The sequence below is a fragment of the Bombina bombina genome, chromosome 1 (genome assembly GCF_027579735.1).
Source record: "Bombina bombina isolate aBomBom1 chromosome 1, aBomBom1.pri, whole genome shotgun sequence".
Taxonomy (NCBI): domain Eukaryota; kingdom Metazoa; phylum Chordata; class Amphibia; order Anura; family Bombinatoridae; genus Bombina; species Bombina bombina.
The window spans coordinates 1,598,596,498-1,598,620,368 of record NC_069499.1 but is presented as its reverse complement, the minus strand read 5'-3'; the positions used below and the strand labels follow the sequence as shown (position 1 = coordinate 1,598,620,368).

The window sequence follows — 23,871 nt, the reverse complement described above, 5'->3', positions numbered from 1 at the left end:
AGTTATATCAATAGCGCTCCTATTCTTGTGCTCATATTACAAGTTATATCAATAGCGCTCCTAATCTTGTGCTCATATTAAAAGTTAAATCAATAGCGCTCCTATTCTTGTGCTCATATTACAAGTTATATCATTAGCGCTCCTATTCTTGTTCTCATATTACAAGTTATATCAATAGCGCTCTATTCTTGTGCTTATATTACAATTTATATCAATAGAGCTCCTATTCTTGTGCTCATATTACAAGTTATATAAATAGCGCTCCTATTCTTGTGCTTATAATACAATTTATATCAATAGCGCTCCTATTCTTGTGCTCATATTAAAAGTTATATTAATAGAGCTCCTATTCTTGTGCTCATCTTACAAGTTATATCAATAGCGCTCCTATTCTTGTGCTCATATTAAAAGTTATATTAATAGAGCTCCTATTCTTGTGCTCATCTTACAATTTATATCAATAGCGCTCCTATTCTTGTGCTCATATTACAAGTTATATCAATAGCGCTCCTATTCTTGTGCTCATATTACAAGTTATATCAATAGCGCTCCTATTCTTGTGCTCATATTACAAGTTATATGAATAGCGCTCCTATGCTTGTGCTCATATTACAAGTTATATCAATAGCGCTCCTATTCTTGTACTCATATTACAAGTTATATCAATAGCGCTCCTATTCTTCTGCTCATATTACAAGTTATATCACTAGCTCCTATTCTTGTGCTCTTATTACAAGTTATATCAATAGCGCTCCTATTCTTGTGCTCATATTACAAGTTATATCATTAGTGCTCCTATTCTTGTGCTCATATTGCATGTTATATCAATAGCGCTCTTATTCTTGTACTCATATTACAAGTTATATCAATAGCGCTCCTATTCTTGTGTTAATATTACAAGTTATATCAATAGCACTCCTATTCTTGTGCTCATATTACAAGTTAAATCACAAGTGCTCCAATTCTTGCGTTCATATTACAAGTTATATCACTAGAGCTGCTATTCTTGCGCTCATCTTACAAGTTATATCAATAGCGCTCCTATTCTTGTGCTCATATTACTATTTATATCATTAGTGCTCCTATTCTTGTGCTCATATTACTAGTTATATCAATAGCGCTCCTATTCTTGTGCTCATATTACAAGTTATATCATTAGCTCTCCTATTCTTGTGCTCATATTACAAGTTATATCAATAGCGCTCCTATTCTTGTACTCATATTACAAGTTATATCAATAGCGCTCTTATTCTTGTGCTCATATTACAAGTTATATCATTAGCGCTCCTATTCTTGTGCTCATATTACAAGTTCTATCAATAGTGTTCCTAATCTTGTGCTCATATTACAAGTTATATCAATAGCGCTCCTATTCTTGTGCTCATATTACAAGTTAAATCAATAGCGCTCCTAATCTTGTGCTCATATTACAAGTTAAATCAATAGCGCTCCTATTCTTGTGCTCATATTACAAGTTATATCAATAGCGCTCCTTATCTTGTACTCATATTACAAGTTATATCAATAGCGCTCCTATTCATGTGCTTATATTGCAAGTTATATCAATAGTGCTCCTTTTCTTCTGCTTATATTACAAGTTAAATCAATAGCGCTCCTATTCTTCTGCTTATATTACAAGTTATATCAATAGCGCTCCTATTCTTGTGCTCATATTACAGGTTATATCATTAGCGCTCCTATTCTTGTGCTCATATTACAAGTTAAATCAATAGCGCTCCTATTCTTCTCCTCATATTACACGTTATATCAATAGCGCTCCTATTCTTCTGCTCATATTACAAGTTATATCAATAGCACTCCTATTCTTGTGCTCATATTACAAGTTAAATCACTAGTGCTCCTATTCTTGTGCTCATATTACAAGTTATATCAATAGCGCTGTATTCTTGTGCTTATATTACAATTTATATCAATAGCGCTCCTATTCTTGTGCTCATATTATAAATTATATCAATAGCGCTCCTATTCTTGTGCTCATATTACAAGTTATATCAATAGCGCTCCTATTCTTGTGCTCATATTACAAGTTATAACAATAGCGCTCCTATTCTTGTACTCATATTACAAGTTATATCAATAGCGCTCCTATTCTTCTGCTCATATTACAAGTTATATCACTAGCTCCTATTCTTGTGCTCTTATTACAAGTTATATCAATAGTGCTCCTATTCTTGTGCTCATATTACAAGTTATATCATTAGTGCTCCTATTCTTGTGCTCATATTGCATGTTATATCAATAGCGCTCTTATTCTTGTACTCATATTACAAGTTATATCATTAGCTCTCCTATTCTTGTGCTCATATTACAAGTTATATCAATAGCGCTCCTATTCTTGTGCTCATATTACAAGTTATATCAATAGCGCTCTTATTCTTGTGCTCATATTACAAGTTATATAATTAGCGCTCCTATTCTTGTGCTCATATTACAAGTTCTATCAATAGTGTTCCTAATCTTGTGCTCATATTACAAGTTATATCAATAGCGCTCCTATTCTTGTTCTGATATTACAAGTTAAATCAATAGCGCTCCTAATCTTGTGCTCATATTACAAGTTATATCATTAGCGCTCCTATTCTTGTTCTCATATTACAAGTTATATCAATAGCGCTCTATTCTTGTGCTTATATTACAATTTATATCAATAGAGCTCCTATTCTTGTGCTCATATTACAAGTTATATAAATAGCGCTCCTATTCTTGTGCTTATAATACAATTTATATCAATAGCGCTCCTATTCTTGTGCTCATATTACAAGTTATATCAATAGCGCTCCTATTCTTGTGCTCATATTAAAAGTTATATTAATAGAGCTCCTATTCTTGTGCTCATCTTACAAGTTATATCAATAGCGCTCCTATTCTTGTGCTCATATTACAAGTTATATCAATAGCGCTCCTATTCTTGTGCTCATATTACAAGTTATATCAATAGCGCTCCTATGCTTGTGCTCATATTTCAAGTTATATCAATAGCGCTCCTATTCTTGTGCTCATATTACAATTTATATCAATAGCGCTCCTATTCTTGTGCTCATATTACAAGTTATATCAATAGCGCTCCTATTCTTGTGCTCATATTACAAGTTATATCAATAGCGCTCCTATGCTTGTGCTCATATTACAAGTTATATCAATAGCGCTCCTATTCTTGTACTCATATTACAAGTTATATCAATAGCGCTCCTATTCTTGTGCTCATATTACAAGTTATATCACTAGCTCCTATTCTTGTGCTCATATTACAAGTTATATCAATAGCGCTCCTATTCTTGTGCTCATATTACAAGTTATATCATTAGTGCTCCTATTCTTGTGCTCATATTACATGTTATATCAATAGCGCTCTTATTCTTGTACTCATATTACAAGTTATATCAATAGCGCTCCTATTCTTGTGTTAATATTACAAGTTATATCAATAGCACTCCTATTCTTGTGCTCATATTGCAAGTTAAATCACAAGTGCTCCAATTCTTGCGTTCATATTACAAGTTATATCACTAGAGCTGCTATTCTTACGCTCATCTTACAAGTTATATCAATAGCGCTCCTATTCTTGTGCTCATATTACTATTTATATCATTAGCGCTCCTATTCTTGTGCTCATATTACTAGTTATATCAATAGCTCTCCTATTCTTGTGCTCATATTACAAGTTATATCATTAGCTCTCCTATTCTTGTGCTCATATTACAAGTTATATCAATAGCGCTCCTATTCTTGTACTCATATTACAAGTTAAATCAATAGCGCTCCTATTCTTGTGCTCATATTACAAGTTATATCAATAGCGCTCCTAATCTTGTACTCATATTACAAGTTATATCAATAGCGCTCCTATTCATGTGCTTATATTACAAGTTATATCAATAGTGCTCCTTTTCTTGTGCTTATATTACAAGTTAAATCAATAGCGCTCCTATTCTTCTCCTCATATTACACGTTATATCAATAGCGCTCCTATTCTTCTGCTCATATTACAAGTTATATCAATAGCACTCCTATTCTTGTGCTCATATTACAAGTTAAATCACTAGTGCTCCTATTCTTGTGCTCATATTACAAGTTATATCAATAGCGCTGTATTCTTGTGCTTATATTACAATTTATATCAATAGCGCTCCTATTCTTGTGCTCATATTACAAATTATATCAATAACGCTCCTATTCTTGTGCTCATATTACAAGTTATATCAATAGCGCTCCTATTCTTGTGCTCATATTACAAGTTATAACAATAGCGCTCCTATTCTTGCACTCATATTACAAGTTATATCAATAGCGCTCCTATTCTTGTGCTCATATTACATGTTATATCAATAGCGCTCTTATTCTTGTACTCATATTACAAGTTATATCAATAGCGCTCCTATTCTTGTGTTAATATTGCAAGTTATATCAATAGCACTCCTATTCTTGTGCTCATATTACAAGTTATATCACTAGCTCCTTTTCTTGTGCTCTTATTACAAGTTATATCAATAGCGCTCCTATTCTTGTGCTCATATTAAAAGTTAAATCAATAGCGCTCCTATTCTTGTGCTCATATTACAAGTTATATCATTAGCGCTCCTATTCTTGTTCTCATATAACAAGTTATCAATAGCGCTCTATTCTTGTGCTTATATTACAATTTATATCAATAGAGCTCCTATTCTTGTGCTCATATTACAAATTATATAAATAGCACTCCTATTCTTGTGCTTATAATACAATTTATATCAATAGCGCTCCTATTCTTGTGCTCATATTACAATTTATATCAATAGCGCTCCTATTCTTGTGCTCATATTAAAAGTTATATTAATAGAGCTCCTATTCTTGTGCTCATCTTACAAGTTATATCAATAGCGCTCCTATTCTTGTGCTCATATTACAAGTTATATCAATAGCGCTCCAATTCTTGTGCTCATATTACAAGTTATATCAATAGCGCTCCTATGCTTGTGCTCATATTACAAGTTATATCAATAGCGCTCCTATTCTTGTGCTCATATTACAATTTATATCAATAGCGCTGTATTCTTGTGCTTATATTACAATTTATATCAATAGCGCTCCTATTCTTGTGCTCATATTACAAATTATATCAATAACGCTCCTATTCTTGTGCTCATATTACAAGTTATATCAATAGCGCTCCTATTCTTGTGCTCATATTTCAAGTTATAACAATAGCGCTCCTATTCTTGCACTCATATTACAAGTTATATCAATAGCGCTCCTATTCTTGTGCTCATATTACATGTTATATCAATAGCGCTCTTATTCTTGTACTCATATTACAAGTTATATCAATAGCGCTCCTATTCTTGTGTTAATATTGCAAGTTATATCAATAGCACTCCTATTCTTGTGCTCATATTACAAGTTATATCACTAGCTCCTTTTCTTGTGCTCTTATTACAAGTTATATCAATAGCGCTCCTATTCTTGTGCTCATATTAAAAGTTAAATCAATAGCGCTCCTATTCTTGTGCTCATATTACAAGTTATATCATTAGCGCTCCTATTCTTGTTCTCATATAACAAGTTATCAATAGCGCTCTATTCTTGTGCTTATATTACAATTTATATCAATAGAGCTCCTATTCTTGTGCTCATATTACAAATTATATAAATAGCACTCCTATTCTTGTGCTTATAATACAATTTATATCAATAGCGCTCCTATTCTTGTGCTCATATTACAATTTATATCAATAGCGCTCCTATTCTTGTGCTCATATTAAAAGTTATATTAATAGAGCTCCTATTCTTGTGCTCATCTTACAAGTTATATCAATAGCGCTCCTATTCTTGTGCTCATATTACAAGTTATATCAATAGCGCTCCAATTCTTGTGCTCATATTACAAGTTATATCAATAGCGCTCCTATGCTTGTGCTCATATTACAAGTTATATCAATAGCGCTCCTATTCTTGTGCTCATATTACAATTTATATCAATAGCGCTCCTATTCTTGTGCTCATATTACAAGTTATATCAATAGCGCTCCTATTCTTGTGCTCATATTACAAGTTATATGAATAGCGCTCCTATGCTTGTGCTCATATTACAAGTTATATCAATAGCGCTCCTATTCTTGTACTCATATTACAAGTTATATCAATAGCGCTCCTATTCTTCTGCTCATATTACAAGTTATATCACTAGCTCCTATTCTTGTGCTCTTATTACAAGTTATATCAATAGCGCTCCTATTCTTGTGCTCATATTACAAGTTATATCATTAGTGCTCCTATTCTTGTGCTCATATTGCATGTTATATCAATAGCGCTCTTATTCTTGTACTCATATTACAAGTTATATCAATAGCGCTCCTATTCTTGTGTTAATATTACAAGTTATATCAATAGCACTCCTATTCTTGTGCTCATATTACAAGTTAAATCACAAGTGCTCCAATTCTTGCGTTCATATTACAAGTTATATCACTAGAGCTGCTATTCTTGCGCTCATCTTACAAGTTATATCAATAGCGCTCCTATTCTTGTGCTCATATTACTATTTATATCATTAGTGCTCCTATTCTTGTGCTCATATTACTAGTTATATCAATAGCGCTCCTATTCTTGTGCTCATATTACAAGTTATATCATTAGCTCTCCTATTCTTGTGCTCATATTACAAGTTATATCAATAGCGCTCCTATTCTTGTACTCATATTACAAGTTATATCAATAGCGCTCTTATTCTTGTGCTCATATTACAAGTTATATCATTAGCGCTCCTATTCTTGTGCTCATATTACAAGTTCTATCAATAGTGTTCCTAATCTTGTGCTCATATTACAAGTTATATCAATAGCGCTCCTATTCTTGTGCTCATATTACAAGTTAAATCAATAGCGCTCCTAATCTTGTGCTCATATTACAAGTTAAATCAATAGCGCTCCTATTCTTGTGCTCATATTACAAGTTATATCAATAGCGCTCCTTATCTTGTACTCATATTACAAGTTATATCAATAGCGCTCCTATTCATGTGCTTATATTGCAAGTTATATCAATAGTGCTCCTTTTCTTCTGCTTATATTACAAGTTAAATCAATAGCGCTCCTATTCTTCTGCTCATATTACAAGTTATATCAATAGCGCTCCTATTCTTGTGCTCATATTACAGGTTATATCATTAGCGCTCCTATTCTTGTGCTCATATTACAAGTTAAATCAATAGCGCTCCTATTCTTCTCCTCATATTACACGTTATATCAATAGCGCTCCTATTCTTCTGCTCATATTACAAGTTATATCAATAGCACTCCTATTCTTGTGCTCATATTACAAGTTAAATCACTAGTGCTCCTATTCTTCTGCTCATATTACAAGTTATATCAATAGCGCTGTATTCTTGTGCTTATATTACAATTTATATCAATAGCGCTCCTATTCTTGTGCTCATATTATAAATTATATCAATAGCGCTCCTATTCTTGTGCTCATATTACAAGTTATATCAATAGCGCTCCTATTCTTGTGCTCATATTACAAGTTATAACAATAGCGCTCCTATTCTTGTACTCATATTACAAGTTATATCAATAGCGCTCCTATTCTTCTGCTCATATTACAAGTTATATCACTAGCTCCTATTCTTGTGCTCTTATTACAAGTTATATCAATAGTGCTCCTATTCTTGTGCTCATATTACAAGTTATATCATTAGTGCTCCTATTCTTGTGCTCATATTGCATGTTATATCAATAGCGCTCTTATTCTTGTACTCATATTACAAGTTATATCATTAGCTCTCCTATTCTTGTGCTCATATTACAAGTTATATCAATAGCGCTCCTATTCTTGTGCTCATATTACAAGTTATATCAATAGCGCTCTTATTCTTGTGCTCATATTACAAGTTATATAATTAGCGCTCCTATTCTTGTGCTCATATTACAAGTTCTATCAATAGTGTTCCTAATCTTGTGCTCATATTACAAGTTATATCAGTAGCGCTCCTATTCTTGTTCTGATATTACAAGTTAAATCAATAGCGCTCCTAATCTTGTGCTCATATTACAAGTTAAATCAATAGCGCTCCTATTCTTGTGCTCATATTACAAGTTATATCAATAGCGCTCCTAATCTTGTACTCATATTACAAGTTATATCAATAGCGCTCCTATTCATGTGCTTATATTACAAGTTATATCAATAGTGCTCCTTTTCTTGTGCTTATATTACAAGTTAAATCAATAGCGCTCCTATTCTGCTCATATTACAAGTTATATCAATAGCGCTCCTATTCTTCTGCTCATATTACAGGTTATATCATTAGCGCTCCTATTCTTGTGCTCATATTACAAGTTAAATCAATAGCGCTCCTATTCTTCTCCTCATATTACACGTTATATCAATAGCGCTCCTATTCTTCTGCTCATATTACAATTTATATCAATAGCACTCCTATTCTTGTGCTCATATTACAAGTTAAATCACTAGTGCTCCTATTCTTGTGCTCATATTACAAGTTATATCAATAGCGCTGTATTCTTGTGCTTATATTACAATTTATATCAATAGCGCTCCTATTCTTGTGCTCATATTACAAGTTATATCAATAGCGCTCCTATTCTTGTGCTCATATTACAAGTTATATCAATAGCGCTCCTATTCTTGTGCTTATATTACAAGTTATATCGATAGCGCTCCTATTCTTATGCTCATATTACATGTTATGTCAATAGCGCTCCTATTCTTGTGCTCATATTACAAGTTATATCAATAGAGCTCCTATTCTTGTGCTCATATTACAAATTATATCAATAGCGCTCCTATTCTTGTGCTCTTATTACAATTTATATCATTATCGCTCATATTCTTGTGCTCATATTACAAGTTATATCAATAGCGCTCCTATTCTTGTGCTCATATTACAATTTTTATCAATAGCGCTCCTATTCTTGTGCTCTTATTACAAGTTATATCAATAGCGCTCCTATTCTTGTGCTCATATTACAATTTTTATCAATAGCGCTCCTATTCTTGTGCTCATATTACAAGTTTTATCAATAGCGCTCCTATTCTTGTGCTCATATTACAAGTTATATCAATAGTGCTCCTATTCTTGTGCTCATATTACAAGTTATGTCACTAGCTCCTTTTCTTGTGCTCTTATTACAAGTTATATCAATAGCACTCCTATTCTTGTGCTCTTATTACAAGTTATATCATTAGTGCTCCTATTCTTGTGCTCATATTACAAGTTTTATCAATAGCGCTCCTATTCTTGTGCTCATATTACATTTTATATCAATAGCGCTCCTATTCTTGTGCTCATATTACAAGTTTTATCAATAGCGCTCCTATTCTTGTGCTCATATTACAAGTTATATCAATAGCGCTCCTATTCTTGTGCTCATATTACAAGTTATATCACTAGCTCCTTTTCTTGTGCTCTTATTACAAGTTATATCAATAGCGCTTCTATTCTTGTGCTCTTATTACAAGTTATATCATTAGTGCTCCTATTCTTGTGCTGATATTACAAGTTTTATCAATAGCGCTCCTATTCTTGTGCTCATATTACAAGTTATATCAATAGCGCTCCTAATCTTGTGCTCATATTAAAAGTTAAATCAATAGCGCTCCTATTCTTGTGCTTATAATACAATTTATATCAATAGCGCTCCTATTCTTGTGCTCATATTACAAGTTTTATCAATAGCGCTCCTATTCTTGTGCTCATATTAAAAGTTATATTAATAGAGCTCCTATTCTTGTGCTCATCTTACAAGTTATATCAATAGCGCTCCTATTCTTGTGCTCATATTACAAGTTATATCAATAACGCTCCTATTCTTGTGCTCATATTACAAGTTATATCAATAGCGCTCCTATGCTTGTGCTCTTATTACAAGTTATATCAATAGCGCTCCTATTCTTGTGCTCATATTACAATTTATATCAATAGCGCTCCTATTCTTGTGCTCATATTACAAGTTATATCAATAGCGCTCCTATTCTTGTACTCATATTACAAGTTATATCAATAGCGCTCCTATTCTTGTGCTCATATTACAAGTTATAACAATAGCGCTCCTATTCTTGCACTCATATTACAAGTTATATCAATAGCGCTCCTATTCTTGTGCTCATATTACATGTTATATCAATAGCGCTCTTATTCTTGTACTCATATTACAAGTTATATCAATAGCGCTCCTATTCTTGTGTTAATATTACAAGTTATATCAATAGCACTCCTATTCTTGTGCTCATATTACAAGTTATATCACTAGCTCCTTTTCTTGTGCTCTTATTACAAGTTATATCAATAGCGCTCCTATTCTTGTGCTCATATTAAAAGTTAAATCAATAGCGCTCCTATTCTTGTGCTCATATTACAAGTTATATCATTAGCGCTCCTATTCTTGTTCTCATATAACAAGTTATATCAATAGCGCTCTATTCTTGTGCTCATATTACAAGTTATATCAATAGCGCTCCTATTCTTGTGCTCATATTAAAATTTATATCAATAGAGCTCCTATTCTTGTGCTCATATTACAAGTTATATAAATAGCACTCCTATTCTTGTGCTTATAATACAATTTATATCAATAGCGCTCCTATTCTTGTGCTCATATTACAATTTATATCAATAGCGCTCCTATTCTTGTGCTCATATTAAAAGTTATATTAATAGAGCTCCTATTCTTGTGCTCATCTTACAAGTTATATCAATAGCGCTCCTATTCTTGTGCTCATATTACAAGTTATATCAATAGCGCTCCAATTCTTGTGCTCATATTACAAGTTATATCAATAGCGCTCCTATGCTTGTGCTCATATTACAAGTTATATCAATAGCGCTCCTATTCTTGTGCTCATATTACAATTTATATCAATAGCGCTCCTATTCTTGTGCTCATATTACAAGTTATATCAATAGCGCTCCTATTCTTGTGCTCATATTACAAGTTATATCAATAGCGCTCCTATGCTTGTGCTCATATTACAAGTTATATCAATAGCGCTCCTATTCTTGTACTCATATTACAAGTTATATCAATAGCGCTCCTATTCTTCTGCTCATATTACAAGTTATATCACTAGCTCCTATTCTTGTGCTCTTATTACAAGTTATATCAATAGCGCTCCTATTCTTGTGCTCATATTACAAGTTATATCATTAGTGCTCCTATTCTTGTGCTCATATTGCATGTTATATCAATAGCGCTCTTATTCTTGTACTCATATTACAAGTTATATCAATAGCGCTCCTATTCTTGTGTTAATATTACAAGTTATATCAATAGCACTCCTATTCTTGTGCTCATATTACAAGTTAAATCACAAGTGCTCCAATTCTTGCGTTCATATTACAAGTTATATCACTAGAGCTGCTATTCTTGCGCTCATCTTACAAGTTATATCAATAGCGCTCCTATTCTTGTGCTCATATTACTATTTATATCATTAGCGCTCCTATTCTTGTGCTCATATTACTAGTTATATCAATAGCGCTCCTATTCTTGTGCTCATATTACAAGTTATATCATTAGCTCTCCTATTCTTGTGCTCATATTACAAGTTATATCAATAGCGCTCCTATTCTTGTACTCATATTACAAGTTATATCAATAGCGCTCTTATTCTTGTGCTCATATTACAAGTTATATCATTAGCGCTCCTATTCTTGTGCTCATATTACAAGTTCTATCAATAGTGTTCCTAATCTTGTGCTCATATTACAAGTTATATCAATAGCGCTCCTATTCTTGTGCTCATATTACAAGTTAAATCAATAGCGCTCCTATTCTTGTGCTCATATTACAAGTTATATCAATAGCGCTCCTAATCTTGTACTCATATTACAAGTTATATCAATAGCGCTCCTATTCATGTGCTTATATTGCAAGTTATATCAATAGTGCTCCTTTTCTTCTGCTTATATTACAAGTTAAATCAATAGCGCTCCTATTCTTCTGCTCATATTACAAGTTATATCAATAGCGCTCCTATTCTTGTGCTCATATTACAGGTTATATCATTAGCGCTCCTATTCTTGTGCTCATATTACAAGTTAAATCAATAGCGCTCCTATTCTTCTCCTCATATTACACGTTATATCAATAGCGCTCCTATTCTTCTGCTCATATTACAAGTTATATCAATAGCACTCCTATTCTTGTGCTCATTACAAGTTAAATCACTAGTGCTCCTATTCTTGTGCTCATATTACAAGTTATATCAATAGCGCTGTATTCTTGTGCTTATATTACAATTTATATCAATAGCGCTCCTATTCTTGTGCTCATATTACAAATTATATCAATAGCGCTCCTATTCTTGTGCTCATATTACAAGTTATATCAATAGCGCTCCTATTCTTGTGCTCATATTACAAGTTATAACAATAGCGCTCCTATTCTTGTACTCATATTACAAGTTATATCAATAGCGCTCCTATTCTTCTGCTCATATTACAAGTTATATCACTAGCTCCTATTCTTGTGCTCTTATTACAAGTTATATCAATAGCGCTCCAATTCTTGTGCTCATATTACAAGTTATATCAATAGCGCTCCTATGCTTGTGCTCATATTACAAGTTATATCAATAGCGCTCCTATTCTTGTGCTCATATTACAATTTATATCAATAGCGCTCCTATTCTTGTGCTCATATTACAAGTTATATCAATAGCGCTCCTATTCTTGTGCTCATATTACAAGTTATATGAATAGCGCTCCTATGCTTGTGCTCATATTACAAGTTATATCAATAGCGCTCCTATTCTTGTACTCATATTACAAGTTATATCAATAGCGCTCCTATTCTTGTACTCATATTACAAGTTATATCAATAGCGCTCTATTCTTGTGCTTATATTACAATTTATATCAATAGAGCTCCTATTCTTGTGCTCATATTACAAGTTATATAAATAGCGCTCCTATTCTTGTGCTTATAATACAATTTATATCAATAGCGCTCCTATTCTTGTGCTCATATTACAAGTTTTATCAATAGCGCTCCTATTCTTGTGCTCATATTAAAAGTTATATTAATAGAGCTCCTATTCTTGTGCTCATCTTACAAGTTATATCAATAGCGCTCCTATTCTTGTGCTCATATTACAAGTTATATCAATAACGCTCCTATTCTTGTGCTCATATTACAAGTTATATCAATAGCGCTCCTATGCTTGTGCTCATATTACAAGTTATATCAATAGCGCTCCTATTCTTGTGCTCATATTACAATTTATATCAATAGCGCTCCTATTCTTGTGCTCATATTACAAGTTATATCAATAGCGCTCCTATTCTTGTACTCATATTACAAGTTATATCAATAGCGCTCCTATTCTTCTGCTCATATTACAACTTATATCACTAGCTCCTATTCTTGTGCTCTTATTACAAGTTATATCAATAGCGCTCCTATTCTTGTGCTCATATTACAAGTTATATCATTAGTGCTCCTATTCTTGTGCTCATATTACGTTATATCAATAGCGCTCTTATTCTTGTACTCATATTACAAGTTATATCAATAGCGCTCCTATTCTTGTGTTAATATTACAAGTTATATCAATAGCACTCCTATTCTTGTGCTCATATTACAAGTTAAATCACAAGTGCTCCAATACTTGCGTTCATATTACAAGTTATATCACTAGAGCTGCTATTCTTGCGCTCATCTTACAAGTTATATCAATAGCGCTCCTATTCTTGTGCTCATATTACTATTTATATCATTAGCGCTCCTATTCTTGTGCTCATATTACTAGTTATATCAATAGCGCTCCTATTCTTGTGCTCATATTACAAGTTATATCATTAGCTCTCCTATTCTTGTGCTCATATTACAAGTTATATCAATAGCGCTCCTATTCTTGTACTCATATTACAAGTTATATCAATAGCGCTCTTATTCTTGTGCTCATATTACAAGTTATATCATTAGCGCTCCTATTCTTGTGCTCATATTACAAGTTCTATCAATAGTGTTCCTAATCTTGTGCTCATATTACAAGTTATATCAATAGCGCTCCTATTCTTGTGCTCATATTACAAGTTAAATCAATAGCGCTCCTAATCTTGTGCTCATATTACAAGTTAAATCAATAGCGCTCCTATTCTTGTGCTCATATTACAAGTTATATCAATAGCGCTCCTAATCTTGTACTCATATTACAAGTTATATCAATAGTGCTCCTATTCATGTGCTTATATTACAAGTTATATCAATAGTGCTCCTTTTCTTGTGCTTATATTACAAGTTAAATCAATAGCGCTCCTATTCTTCTGCTCATATTACAAGTTATATCAATAGCGCTCCTATTCTTCTGCTCATATTACAAGTTAAATCAATAGCGCTCCAATTCTTCTCCTCATATTACACCTTATATCAATAGCGCTCCTATTCTTCTGCTCATATTACAAGTTATATCAATAGCACTCCTATTCTTGTGCTCATATTACAAGTTAAATCACTAGTGCTCCTATTCTTGTGCTCATATTACAAGTTATATCAATAGCGCTGTATTCTTGTGCTTATATTACAATTTATATCAATAGCGCTCCTATTCTTGTGCTCATATTACAAATTATATCAATAGCGCTCCTATTCTTGTGCTCATATTACAAGTTATATCAATAGCGCTCCTATTCTTGTGCTCATATTACAAGTTATAACAATAGCGCTCCTATTCTTGTACTCATATTACAAGTTATATCAATAGCGCTCCTATTCTTGTGCTCATATTACAAGTTATATCACTAGCTCCTTTTCTTGTGCTCTTATTACAAGTTATATCAATAGCCCTCCTATTCTTGTGCTCATATTACAAGTTATATCAATAGCGCTCCTATTCTTGTGCTCATATTACAAGTTATATAAATAGCGCTCCTATTCTTGTGCTTATAATACAATTTATATCAATAGCGCTCCTATTCTTGTGCTCATATTACAAGTTATATCAATAGCGCTCCTATTCTTGTGCTCATATTACAAGTTATATCAATAGCGCTCCTATTCTTGTGCTCATATTGCAAGTTATATCAGTAGCGCTCCTATTCTTGTGCTCATATTGCAAGTTATATCAATAGCGCTCCTATTCTTGTGCTCATATTACTAGTTATATCATTAGCGCTTTTATTCTTGTGCTCATATTACTAGTTTTATCAATAGCGCCCCTATTCTTGTGCTCATATTACATGTTATATCAATAGCGCTCCTATTCTTGTGCTTATATTACATGTTATATCAATAGCGCTCCTATTCTTGTGCTCATATTACAAGTTATATCGATAGCGCTCCTATTCTTGTGCTCTTATTACAATTTATATCATTATCACTCATATTCTTGTGCTCATATTACAAGTTAACTCAATAGTGCTCCTAATCTTGTGCTCATATCACAAGTTAAATCAATAGCGCTCCTATTCTTGTTCTCATATTACAAGTTATATCATTAGCGCTCCTATTCTTATGCTCATATTATAAGTTATATCACTTGCGCTCCTATTCTTGTGCTCATATTACAAGTTATATCATTAGCGCTCCTATTCTTATGCTCATATTACTCATATCACTCCTTGTCTTCTCTCCTCCTCCTTCTCTCTCCTCTTCTTTCCTCTCCTCTTTCTTTCTTTTTTTCCTATGACAAACCGCCTGGTACCCCACCTGAGTACTTCCGTCAGAACACTTCCCTTGTCCTGGACATCCCTTTATGCAGACCAATAGCTCCTGGTATCCCCCTTTGACCGCAGTCTAAAGTTAGGGAGGTGAACAAAAATGAGACAACTCAGGTTTCTGAACACAAAATGAACACCTTTATTTGAAAGCAGCACACAGATTTATACACCCTGACATTCCAGAGTCACAGAGCTTCAGCATACAGAGGGAATTGGTTAAACAGTAAAGCAAACATATGAACAATACCTCTAACAATTGTCTATTCACAGGTAAAACAGATTAACACATCAGGTTAATTAACTGGAGGGAGGTTTACTCAGACAATCTGATGTTGGGCAGTCTAGTTAACATAATCACACAGGAACACAATCAGTTTACCCAGACAGACTCCTGAGACACAATCTGATCTGAAACGTTAATAAAATACCTCTTATTAGAAAATATAAAAACAGCTCTTATTAAATATTAAGTCCTTTATGCCCACTTGGTTTATAGAGTCACAATTGCTCCCACAATGGGCACTCTCACCCTGTACCCATCCTGTATCTATGGATACAGGGTGACATGGACATAAGACAAAGTTATGTCCGGCATATAAAATTCTACATTTCCATGCAGTCTCGGGGTATCCTTAAGCCCATGTGCCTCCTGTCCATAACAAGCCCCTAGATCATTGACTCACGTCTCATGTCCTCTTTCTTTCTTCTTCCTCCTCCTCTTCCTCTCTCTGTCTCTCGCCTCCGTATTATCTCACACTGATAAATTAATTTATTTGTGCAGGTGAGAGTAACGCAGAACTATCATTTGTTGAGCCACTAGACGAAGTTAATACAAAAAATAAGCAGGAACCAGAGGATCTAGAAATCTGTGATGTCCGTAACACAAGTGAGTGCTAGAGCTGGCTGGAGCTTAAAGGGCAGTGAAGGGGCCACAATACTCATCTGTTTAAACTGTTATTGCTTACTAGGGTTAAGGGGTTAAATAGAAATTATAAACACATTTGTCTCCCAATTCCTGACATTACCCGGATCCAATGTGTGTCAATGTTACCATGGTGACTGGGGCCGCAGTGGGTGGGGCCTAAAAAGTATTTATTTTTTTACTTTTAAAGGGACAGTAAACCTAGCAAATAACGTTATATAATTCTGCACATAGTGCAATTACTACTCCCGTTGGCTTTCTTTTACTAAACTACTAGCCGACCGGGAGGTTTGTCTATTTATCGCCATATTGTGATTTAGTTCTCCCGACGGCTCCATCTTTACAATTTGGCCGCTTGGGAGATTTAGCTTGATACGCCCACGATGGACGGAGCTAAGCTGCGCGACATTGTTTGCACGTTTTTTTTTTTCCAATACCGGTGAATCAGAGAGAAATGGGGGTCTCCTCTGCTGTGTTATAGTACGCGGCTGAGAGACTTGCCATACTAAGAGAGTATTTGAAGTAGTCCGGATGCCTACAAGTGTTAGTCCTCTATCTGGGGACAGGCAGAGTCCTCTGCAAAGTTAGGCAGTGTCTTAAGTTTTCTGCCTGATATGTTAAGGAAGCATTCTTGGTAAAAAAGAAAGCAGTGACGTTTAATATTTAAAGACACAGTACCATACAATTTTAATTGGCGATTTGTGAATTAAGATTGTCCAAGAAACCCTACACCATATTAATTAGTATTTCAAATGTTATTTGATTTAAAAAAAAAAAAAAAAGAAAATCAGTAACTCTTGTTTTGAAATTCAATTTTGAGTCAAAATGTGAATAAAGATGTTACATACATTTTAGGCTTTCATGCTTATGCGGATTGACATAAACTTTTCTGTCTAATGTAGGAGTGAAGTTTACAGAGTAAAACATTTCCTCAGAGCCAACATTGTTTTGTATGCGGCAGAAAGCATTCTGACAATGTTCAATATGTTACGCAGCCTTCTCCTCAAGTGTCCTAAAAACTTAGCGTCCATTCTACCAGTCCTCCTGGAGTTAGCTTGCAAGACATTGCTTCCCGCTTATGCTAGTCGGTATCGGGTGCAAGAGGAAAACTAAGCATTCAGCGAGCAAGGTCTCTGTCACAGTTGTTGCTATCTGAAGTCCCAGAGGCCTGAGGGAGGGGATACTTTGGAGCTTCTGAGGGTAAAATCTCAGTTTCTGACGGTATGATTCCTCCTGCTGATACTGAAGTAGTATCTTCAGGTTTAAGCTAGTTCACCTCCGGCTATTACTTAAGGAGGTTTTAGCTACTCTGGAACGACATCATGGTCGTTGTTAATTTTAGGTTTTATTCATGCTTAGGAATGCGAGAGAACGGAAATCATTCCTATATTGAAGGAGAGGGTCCCTTAGCGGACTTCTCATGGAATCTTGGCAGCTACACCCCGTGGACGGGACAAGTTCCAAGTTAGCCAAGAGATCTTGGAGAGGATAGTTGTTTCCTTTTCGGGATCCCATGGACAAGTAGTGGGGTTGCTCGAGATAGCATCCTAGGTTTGATATTGCTACCTTTGGTGGCAGCATACTAGGTCATAGGTTGTCTGGTTATATTTGGACAGACACTCACTTCAATGAAATCTAGAATAGGATAAGGTCCTTAAGTGGCCAATTCCTTTCTTACAGTTACTTCCCATCAGACATTATGCAGGGAACTAAATTTTCTGGCTTACCATATTGGCTTGCAGAGCTTTATGATTAAGATCTGGGTCTGTGGACATTAAGTCTTAATCTGTGTAGGAGGTTACTTCCACCTGGGAATGATAGTTCCTGTTCCGATTTAGGAACAGGGTCTGAGAGTTATTCCAATCTGGTTGGGGATCCCAAACAAAGAGGGAACCTTCAGGTCAATTCTAGATCTCAAGGGTCTAAAGAAAACAATTTTCAGAGTACCGTCCTTCAAGATGGAAGCTATTTGTTCCATTCTCCCTCTGATCCTAGTGGATTTAAAGGACGCGTACCTGCATGTTCCCTTTCACAGGGATCATCAAAAGTTACTAGGGTTTGTTTACTAGACAAACTTTTTCAATGCGGGGCTCTCCCCTTCAGTCTTACCATAGATCCCAGAATTTTCTCAGTTTCTGGGGTCGCTGTTGGTGGTGAGGCATTTCAGTGGCACCTTTTCTGGGCAACATCCTGGTCCAGGCACCATCCTTTCAAATTAGCTAGGAAAGATTTTCCTGGTCCCTATTTCAAGAGCTACCTTCTTTGGAGTCATACTTATTCCCTATCTATGTAGTTTTTTTCTGACAGAAATCAGGAAATCAAAGATTTCTATTCTGGTCTAGTCCTTCAGTTACTCCTCGGCCATCATTGGCTCAATACATGGAGGTAACTAGGCTGATGGTAGCAACATTAGACATCATCCTTTTTGCTCGGTTCCGTCTCAGACCTCTGCAATTAATCATGCTCAGACATTGGAACGGAGATTAGACAATTTGTCTCCTCTAGTTCTTCCGGAACAGGAGACAAGGGGTCTCTTCAATGGTGATTGTCTCGGGATCATCTATCCCAGGGGACTTGCTTCATAGACAATCTTGGGGATTGTGACAACAGACGCAAGCCTTCTAAGTTGGGTTCCCTAGAGGCTCGGGGACTTCGGACTCAATCAGAGTCTGCTCTTTCCATTAAAATTTTGGATCTGAGAGCGATCTTAAATGATCTTCTGGCCTGGTTACAGTTAGCCTTGGCCAGTTTATCAGTTCCAGTCGGAACATAGCTTAAGGGGCTTCACTGATCATCGGGGGGGGAATGAGGAGTTCCTTAGCGATAACAGAGGTATCCAGGATAATTCAGTGGGCGGAGGCACATTCTTGTTGCCTGTAGGCGATCCACATCCCAGGGGTGGACATCAGGGAGGCGGACTTCCTAAGCAGGCAGACCTTTTCATCCAGGGGAGTGGGAACTCTATCCGGAAGTGTTCCCCAGCCTAATTCTCAAGTGGTGTCAGCCGGAATTAGATCCCATGGCATCTCAACAGAATGCCAAGCTTCTGAGATACGGGTCGAGGTCCAGGGACCCCCAGGTGGAACCGTTAGATGCTCTCGCGGTTCCTTGGATCTTCAGTCTAGCATACCTTTTTCCTCCGTTTGCACTTCTCCCTCGGGTCATTGTTCACAAGCAGGAGAGGGCATCGAGGATCCTCATTGCTCCTGCTTGGTTTCGCAGGATTTGTTATGCAGATCTGGTGGACATGTCATTTCTGCCACCTTGGAGACATTGAGGAAGGACCTTCTAATTCAGGGCCCTTCCTTCACCCAAATATAGTTTTCTCTGAATCTGAGATTGAACGCTTAATTTTTTTCCAAGCGGGGTTTTTCTGACTCGGTCATAGTGATCATATTCAGGCTTGTACCATGAGATATAGCGTAAATATCTCTATTGGTGTGAATCCAAGGGCTACTCATGGAGTAGAGATAGGATTCTTAGAATTTTTGTCTTTTCTCCAAGAAGGTTTGGAGATAGGTTTATCGACAAGTTTCCTAAAGGGTCAAGTCTTGGACTTATCTATTTTGTATCTCTAACATCTGGTGGATGTCCCAAACGTACAATCATTTGGTCAGGCCTTGGTCAGGATCAGGCCTGTGTTCAAATCAATTACTCCTCTATGGAGTCTGTATTTAGTTCTCAAGGTTTTTTCAATGGGCTCCATTTGAGCCTATGCCTTCCTTACTCCTAGATTTAGAGTTTGGCGGTAGCCGTCAAAACCATCGTTAGAGGCTCCTAACGCTGGTTTTTACCGCCCGCTGGTATTTGGAGTCAGTCAGGAAAGGGTCTAACGCTCACTTTCCAGCCGCGACTTTTCCATACCGCAGATCCCCTTACGTCAATTGCGTATCCTATCTTTTCAATGGGATCTTTCTAACGCCGGTATTTAGAGTCGTGGCTGAAGTGAGCGTTAGAAATCTAACGACAAAACTCCAGCCGCAGCAAAAAGTCAGGAGTTAAGAGCTTTCTGGGCTAACGCCGGTTCATAAAGCTCTTAACTACTGTGCTCTAAAGTACACTAACACCCATAAACTACCTATGTACCCCTAAACCGAGGTCCCCCCACATCGCCGCCACTCGATTAAATTTTTTTAACCCCTAATCTGCCGACCGCACACCGCCGCAACCTACGTTATACTTATGTACCCCTAATCTGCTGCCCCTTACACCGCCAACCCCTATATTATATTTATTAACCCCTAATCTGCCCCCCACAACGTCGCCGCCAGCTACTTACAATTATTAACCCCTAATCTGCCGACCGGACCTCACCACTACTATAATAAAGTTATTAACCCCTAATCCGCCTCACTCCCGCCTCAATAACCCTATAAGAAATAGTATTAACCCATAATCTGCCCTCCCTAACATCGCCGACACCTAACTTCAATTATTAACCCCTAATCTGCCGACCGGACCTCGCCGCTACTCTAATAAATGTATTAACCCCTAAAGCTAAGTCTAACCATAACCCTAACACCCCCCTAAGTTAAATATAATTTTATTCTAATGAAATAAATTAACTCTTATTAAATAAATTAATCCTATTTAAAGCTAAATACTTACCTGTAAAATAAATCCTAATATAGCTACAATATAAATTATAATTATATTGTAGCTATTTTAGGATTTATATTTATTTTACAGGCAACTTTGTATTTATTTTAACCAGGTACAATAGCTATTAAATAGTTAATAACTATTTAATAGCTACCTAGTTAAAATAATTACAAAATTACCTGTAAAATAAATCCTAACCTAAGTTACAATTTAACCTAACACTACACTAGCAATAAATTAATTAAAAAAAATACCTACAATTAAATACAATTAAACCTCACACTACACTATCAATAAATTAATTAAATACAATACCTACAAATAAATACAATTAAATAAACTAACTAAAGTACAAAAAATAAAAAAGAACGAAGTTACAAAAAATAAAAAAATATTTACAAACATTAGAAAAATATTACAACAATTTTAAACTAATTACACCTACTCTAAGCCCCCTAATAAAATAACAAAGCCCCCCAAAATAAAAAAATGCCCTACCCTATTCTAAAATTAAAATAGAAAAGCTCTTTTACCTTACCAGCCCTTAAAAGGGCCATTTGCGGGCATGCCCCAAAGAATTCAGCTCTTTTGCCTGGAAAAAAAACATACAATACCCCCCCCCAACATTACAACCCACCACCCACATACCCCTTATCTAACCCAAACCCCCTTAAATAAACCTAACACTAAGCCCCTGAAGATCTTCCTACCTTATCTTCACCACACCGGGTATCAGCGATCCGTCCAGGCTCCGATGTCTTGATCCAAGCCCAAGCGGGGGGCTGAAGACATCCATCCTCCGGCTGAAGTCTTGATCCAAGCGGGCAGAAGAGGACATCCGGACCGGCAAACATCTTCATCCAGGCGGCATCTTCTATGTTCTTCCATCCGATGACGAACGGCTGATCTTCAAGACCTCCAGCGCGGATCCATCCTCTTCTTCCGACGACTAGACGACGAATGAAGGTTCCTTTAAGGGATGTCATCCAAGATGACGTCCCTCGAATTCCGATTGGCTGATAGGATTCTATCAGCCAATCGGAATTAAGGTAGGAAAATTCTGATTGGCTGATGGAATCAGCCAATCAGATTCAAGTTCAATCCGATTGGCTGATCCAATCAGCCAATCAGATTGAGCTCGCATTCTATTGGCTGTTCCGATCAGCCAATAGAATGTGAGCTCAATCTGATTGGCTGATCCAATCAGCCAATCGGATTGAACTTGAATCTGATCAGAATTTTCTGATCAATCAGAATTTTCCTACCTTAATTCCGATTGGCTGATAGAATCCTATCAGCCAATCGGAATTCGAGGGACGCCATCTTGGATGACGTCCCTTAAAGGAACCTTCATTCGTTGTCTAGTCGTCGGAAGAAGAGGATGGATCCGCGCTGGAGGTCTTGAAGATCAGCCGTTCGTCATCGGATGGAAGAACATAGAAGATGCCGCCTGGATGAAGATGTTTGCCGGTCCGGATGTCCTCTTCTGCCCGCTTGGATCAAGACTTCAGCCGGAGGATGGATGTCTTCAGCCCCCCGCTTGGGCTTGGATCAAGACATCGGAGCCTGGACGGATCGCTGATACCCGGTGTGGTGAAGATAAGGTAGGAAGATCTTCAGGGGCTTAGTGTTAGGTTTATTTAAGGGGGGTTTGGGTTAGATTAGGGGTATGTGGGTGGTGGGTTGTAATGTTGGGGGGGGGTATTGTATGTTTTTTTTCCAGGCAAAAGAGCTGAATTCTTTGGGGCATGCCCCGCAAATGGCCCTTTTAAGGGCTGGTAAGGTAAAAGAGCTTTTCTATTTTAATTTTAGAATAGGGTAGGGCATTTTTTTATTTTGGGGGGCTTTGTTATTTTATTAGGGGGCTTAGAGTAGGTGTAATTAGTTTAAAATTGTTGTAATATTTTTCTAATGTTTGTAAATATTTTTTTATTTTTTGTACTTTAGTTAGTTTATTTAATTGTATTTATTTGTAGGTATTGTATTTAATTAATTTATTCATAGTGTAGTGTTAGGTTTAATTGTATTTAATTGTAGGTATTTTATTTAATTAATTTATTGCTAGTGTAGTGTTAGGTTTAATTGTAACTTAGGTTAGGATTTATTTTACAGGTAATTTTGTAATTATTTTAACTAGGTAGCTATTAAACCCTAATAGTTATTAACTATTTAATAGCTATTGTACCTGGTTAAAATAAATACAAAGTTGCCTGTAAAATAAATATAAATCCTAAAATAGCTACAATATAATTATAATTTATATTGTAGCTATATTAGGATTTATTTTACAGGTAAGTATTTAGCTTTAAATAGGAATAATTTATTTAATAAGAGTTAATTTATTTCGTTAGATTAAAATTATATTTAATTTAGGGGGGTGTTAGGGTTAGACTTAGCTTTAGGGGTTAATACATTTATTAGAGTAGCGTCGGGGTCCGGTCGGCAGATTAGGGGTTAATAATTTAAGTTAGGTGTCGGCGATGTTAGGGAGGGCAGATTAGGGGTTAATACTATTTTTTATAGGGTTATTGAGACGGGAGTGAGGCGGATTAGGGGTTAATAACTTTATTATAGTAGCAGTGAGGTCCGGTCGGCAGATTAGGGGTTAATAATTGTAGGTAGCTGGCGGCGACGTTGTGGGGGGCAGATTAGGGGTTAATAAATATAA

The 23,871-nt window shown here is 35.7% G+C and overlaps 1 protein-coding gene across 2 annotated transcripts in view; it reads left to right on the top strand.

The window, feature by feature from the left end:
• LOC128656585 (zinc finger protein 34) overlaps positions 1–23,871 on the top strand; it is a 215,391-nt gene that overhangs the window by 154,814 nt on the left and 36,706 nt on the right. The window contains exon 7 of one of the 2 annotated variants that reach the window (XM_053710574.1): positions 16,461–16,565. The exons of the other annotated variant lie outside the window; for it this stretch is intronic. Within the exon in view, the coding sequence (XP_053566549.1) occupies positions 16,461–16,565 (105 nt within the window). The remainder of the gene's footprint in view (positions 1–16,460; positions 16,566–23,871) is intronic. 2 annotated transcript variants of the gene reach the window in all.